We start from the raw sequence: 5,300 nt of genomic DNA, 5'->3' as shown, positions 1-5,300 counted from the left end.
ACTCTTCGGGCGTTGGTCAATAACTTCGCCAAAGTCTTCATTCCCGCGCACCATCGGACTTCGGACTTCGGACTTCCCTTCGGAGTTCGACTTGTGCGCATAGTCCTAACAGAATGGAAACATCTTGTAACTCCGCTTGCTTGCATTAGTATCTAAGCTATTGATTACATCAGCCTCAATAAGAACTCAAACTTACTGTATAAGCACTGAATAGGGTTAGGTCTCCTAATTGAGCATGAAAATGGGCGCCTAGTGAGCTTGCTCTTACAAGCCTATATTTATTGAAACATTGATGTAACTTTACGATCGATGAGGAACGAAGAGAGTGTTCTTTAGGTACGACGATTTCTGCCAACCCAGGTAACGCTTCGTGATCCCCGTGGGAATAAATTTCAAACTCAGATAGTCTCAGGTAAGTAACTGGTGGGTCCGGAGTAAGAATTTTTCTTACTCGAGAACTCCTACCCTAGGGTTAGGGTGCACAGCTCTAGGGTTGGGTAGACGCCCTTAGACGCCCTTCCTTGTTATCACTCATTACTTACTCACACATCAGTTCTGTTTTAATTGAGTATTCGAAAGGCAATTCAGCATGTTCTCGATGAAGTTCATGGTATGCTACAACAGATATGGTAGATACATTCAGTCCTAGCGAGTACGTATGCGTGCGTAGTCCGTCCGGTCATTATCCATGCGTGAGGTGCTTGTCCATTATGCGTGCGGAGGCCTTCTCCACCAAGTCCGCGAGTTTCCCCGTGTCCTTGAAGAGCCTGAGTCCTGATCGCCACTTGTCGGCGTTCTGCGGCATCTTCTTGCCTTCCTGGATATCCAGCAAACGCCGTTGGAACCAGTCCTCGTTCCACGGGTTCCAGATGCCGGTGTTGAAACCGGAGCTCAGGAACAAGTGAGGCTGGGGCCACCAGGAGAGCTCCTCGACTGTCACTGCCTGGCCGCGCCCTGATAATTCATTAGCACAGATTAGGACCATTAGATCAATCTTACCGCAATAACGCAAGTAGGTGCCAGAAAGCACTTGCGCCTCAGAGTCCGTGAGCCCATTGTCAAGGAAGAGCGTGTCATTCTCAGCGGGGAGCACTTGAATACGGCATCCCTTGCCCTTGTTCAGGATGGGGCCCTGAGTGCACAAGTCGACTGCGCGCTGGTACAAACCGGGGTCAGACATCAGGATCTCTGTGACCAATCTCCACAGAATGCCTCCTTCCGCCAAAGCAGCACGGATAACAGGCTCGTCAAGTACAGCCAACGCTCGCACATGATAGGCGAGGTAGTCGGACTTGGGCAATTTGAGGGCCTCCCTGTCCTTCCCTTTGCGGTACATGACCGGGCAGCGGACCTTCGGTCGTTCCTGTAGTTCCGAACGAGTGGGGAGGGCACCGGCTTTGACTGCCGATACTGTATGGAAGGCTGCGCCGACGTCAACGCACTCGCACACTGCGTCAACACTGGAAGAGATCGTGTTCGGACTGCGCAGGAGCATGAGGAGGACGCGAGGTCTCACCACGAGTACCCACGAGGGAGACGGTGGATCGTCGCGGTACTGAACCTCATAAACGCTGTCGCCGCGGACATCCTTGCGAAGTCGTACATGGACCTCGGACTTCATCTGCGGCGTGATGAGGAACTGAGGAGTCTCCTCATGAAGATCCCAGCATTCTTGCGTCGCAGGCCCCGTTGTCCGCTTGGTAAGCATGTGCGCCACCCAAGCAGCGTAGACTTGACGAACGGTGGCGTCTTTGTTGAGCTTTGAGTCGTCGTCCGTTGGTAACCCGAAGAACTTATGCAAGTCCTTCGTGTTGTACTTCACGTAGTCGACCTCCGGGTGGTTCGGGAAGAGAGTTGTGGAGGCGGAGAGTCCGTAGGTGAGGTATATATAGTCCGAAGAGAAGCGCACGCGCGCCCTGAGTGCGGCAGCATCCTGCTTGGGCAACAACTCGTTCTCAAGCGTTTCGAACAACTCCTGGTTGTTCGCGAAGTTACGGATGTCCTGCATTGGCGTGTTCTCCCTCTCCCCGAGATTCGGCAATTGTCCGTCCATGCTGAGATCCCACTCGTTGAAGAAGCTATTGTACACGCGCCCTGAGGGAGGGTACGTCGACCACAGGCCACGTACACAGGGGTATGGGATTTCAACCCGATAGTCCAAGTCATGCCATTCGTAGAACCTGATGTTGGCGAAGATGTCGCGCACCTTCAACCAGGCATAGACGCGGATGCCTGGGGGAGGTACGTCTTTGCCAGCAGCTGCTAGCTCACGTCGGCGACGCTGTTGGCCCTGCGCAAGGGTCTCCTTGTCCATCAGAGACTCCTGGATCCTCTTCATGCGCCTGTGGAAGTCTGCCATGCATTCGCCTGGGAGTTGGAAAGGACCCGACGGTTTCGTAGCGACGCGGGCCTCGACCTGCAAGTTGACAGGCCACCACCTGCATTCACCTGCGCGGCACAGGTAGTAGACCTTCTGTGCGCCGCGACGAGGAGGATGCGCCCTTGCAATGTCTACGTCCTGGAAGTACGGCACGAACTCTCGCAGTACAGGGAACGCCCTTGCAATGTCTACGTCCTGGAAGTACGGCACGAACTCTCGCAGTACAGGGAAGTTCCTGGCGTAGTTGACGACCATGTCCGGACCGGCCCAGCGAACAAACACGGGCACTTTCGCGCGGCGGAGGACAGCCATGTGATCAAGCCAGGTACATTCCTGGGGCTCGACGACGGTGCCAACTCGGAGGCCGTGTGAGAATTCGGTAATCGCAGAGCTCTGGAGGGCCTCGATCCAGGAAGAGGGAATATCGGAGTCTTGCAGGCGTCGTACCCAGGGTGGCACCGAATGTGCGCTCGGCGCTTCGAAGTCAGTCCACAGTGCGATTGCCATGGAGCAGCGTGCCGCGAGTACCAGCAGAGCCGTCCAAGAATTGTTGATACAGGCAGCGGCAGCGGTGAACGTCGGATGAGCCTCGCGGTACCGGAAGTCGGACAGGTGTCCCCATTTCCTGGCTCGGTAGACACACTTGCCCTCAGGGGTCGCGTCGAGGGACAGGAGGATCTCGCTGATGAGCAGCAGACCTCGCTCCAGTTGCCACCAGGACCATTGGACGTCGTGGTGCAAGGCGAAACCGTTGTCGTACTTCACGGGGCACAACAACGATGGATTGGGGCCCAGCCGTGCGATGAGTGGGTCGTTCATCGGCACTTTGTGCAGCACATATGCGATTTCCGGGCAAGCACGGTGCGCGTACTGGACATGTCGCAGCGTCTTCGCAGACAAGTTGTTGTCGGGGATCTCGTGCTGCACCATCGGAAGCTCAAAGTCCAACGGGAGGTTCGTGACCGTGAAGAGAGCGGGGATCATGCCTGCATTATCCAAGGGTCCGCAGAACGTGAAGATGCCTTCGCGCCTGTGGGTGGGTATGTCAGTAGATCTCACAGGAAGATCATTTTCAATGTGATGTTTTACCAAGTCTCTTTCATCCAGCGCTTTATTACGGAGTCAGCGTCCTGAATACGTGTCTATCAAGCTGGTTTTGCCAGACTTACCGAGTCTTTGTCATTGGGCTGATGAAATGGGGACGACTTACCTTGTGAGTATCTAGTCATCGCACGCTGGGAACTCACGGTCTTACCTGAGAAGTTGCGATACTTACACCTACTTGCTGTTGCGCTTGCGCTGAGGATCCTGGCTGCGACATGTTTGCGCTTCTGCTGTGTTAGTATCCATTAGATCAGTGCTCGTAGCTACATGTCTTACAAGGGAAACGCTATGTAAAGATTCTATGTGGCCTGCTCAGCATGTCGATACGTTGGAAGTTTTGGTAAGAGTTCTTACCTGGGTCCAAATGGCAATCGTTCGTCGGTCCAGTCGTAACCTTCGTACAATGGCGTGTGTATAAGTCTTAGGTACTCAAGTTCGCGGCACTTGGCCTGTACTCACCAAGTCGGGATGTCTCTCGCCGGGTAGCCCAGTGCTGCAAAAGAACTCGGTGCACGAACTCGGTCTACTCGAAGTACAAGATACTACGGATACACGAAACTACCTAGTCCCTCCGGGTTCCCTGCCATTGGAAATGTCCCTCGAACCTTGATGGGCGGGTGTGCACGCGGGCGGACGCACAGGCGTGTGCGGGTGTGTGCGGGTGTGTGCGCGAGAGCGAGCGTGGAATCGAACACGAAAGTCGATCGAAAGTTGAAGACAACGAAGAGGATAAAGACGTCACTGATGTTGGCAAAGGTGACGAGGGGTCGTGCTTGCCGATGTGGAGGAAAGCGTCCGCTCGTAAAACGAGGCAGAGGCTGGGTGTCGGATGGAGTGTCGACCACGGTTGAGAGCAAGAGAGGGCCGGGCCGGAGTCCGCTCTTACATACTACCAGCGTGGGAAATTCACAAAGTCCCGCGCTCGGACCTCTGACGTCTTCAAATTCTCACGCTCTTGTCCGTATATAAGACCAGTTTGCCGCCCGTCTGCTCTTGCTCTCAACCATGGTCGTCTCAAGTCCGACCTGGTGCCTCCGCCTCATTTTACAAGCGGATGCTGGCCGACCACGCCTCAAGCACGACTTTGATGACCCTTGCCACGACTTCGATGACCTTCGCGACGACCTCGAGGACTCAAGCCCTGACCTCAAGGACTCCAGCTACGACACGGAGGGCTCGAGCGACGACGCGGAGGGTTCGAGCGACGATGCGGAGGGCTCGAGCGACGACGGGAGAGCAGTCGGGAGTTCAACGTAGTTAGTATAGGTAGTTCGTAGTCACCTAGATACGTAGATATTTGGGTGTACCCTGTACCCTGTACCCTGCTCCCTGCTTCGTTCCAGCTGACAAACTTAGACACCAAACCCTCCGACATGAACTTCGCGGCCTCGCAGGTGGATGCGCTCGCACGCTACTCTCACGAGTAAGTAACCTCGCCTTCTCGTACGCGTACACACTCACATATGACTTCTGTCTCAGAACAAGCTCTCCGCGCACGCGCACACGCGCACGCACACGCACACGGGCACGCGCACGGACGCGCACACGGGCACGCGCACGGACGCGCACACACACGACTCTGGCGTATGTACCATCGCGCTCTCGTACAAGTACACACTCACATGCATTTTGTTTCAGAACGAACTCTGCGACCTGGGCCGTCGGAAGTGGCAGACACGTCGAGGTAAGTATCCAAGAATGGTAAGTCATGCGCTGTCGGAGCGAAGTCCGATGGTACCGTTTCGGTGAATCGGCGACTCCGCCGAGAGCTTGGAGTCGCTGATGCAGAAATGCCCGGGCACAGGCGCTTCAGTTG

The 5,300-nt window shown here is 55.2% G+C and overlaps 2 protein-coding genes across 2 annotated transcripts; one reads left to right on the top strand and one right to left on the bottom strand.

Moving 5' to 3' along the window:
- Positions 1-682: 682 nt before the first annotated feature.
- On the bottom strand, positions 683-1,336 carry L226DRAFT_469745 (uncharacterized protein; the record flags this gene model as incomplete). Its single annotated transcript, XM_067676243.1, has 2 exons — positions 683-928; positions 983-1,336. 2 exons carry the CDS (start codon positions 1,334-1,336, stop codon positions 683-685), a joined length of 600 nt encoding a protein of 199 aa, XP_067531199.1.
- Positions 1,337-4,489: 3,153 nt separating this feature from the next.
- On the top strand, positions 4,490-4,911 carry L226DRAFT_574520 (uncharacterized protein; the record flags this gene model as incomplete). Its single annotated transcript, XM_067685058.1, has 2 exons — positions 4,490-4,730; positions 4,778-4,911. 2 exons carry the CDS (start codon positions 4,490-4,492, stop codon positions 4,909-4,911), a joined length of 375 nt encoding a protein of 124 aa, XP_067531198.1.
- Positions 4,912-5,300: the final 389 nt, after the last annotated feature.

Source organism: Lentinus tigrinus (assembly GCF_003813185.1).
Source record: "Lentinus tigrinus ALCF2SS1-7 unplaced genomic scaffold L226scaffold_35, whole genome shotgun sequence".
Lineage (NCBI taxonomy): Eukaryota > Fungi > Basidiomycota > Agaricomycetes > Polyporales > Polyporaceae > Lentinus > Lentinus tigrinus.
This window is presented reverse-complemented; position numbering and strand designations above follow the sequence as displayed.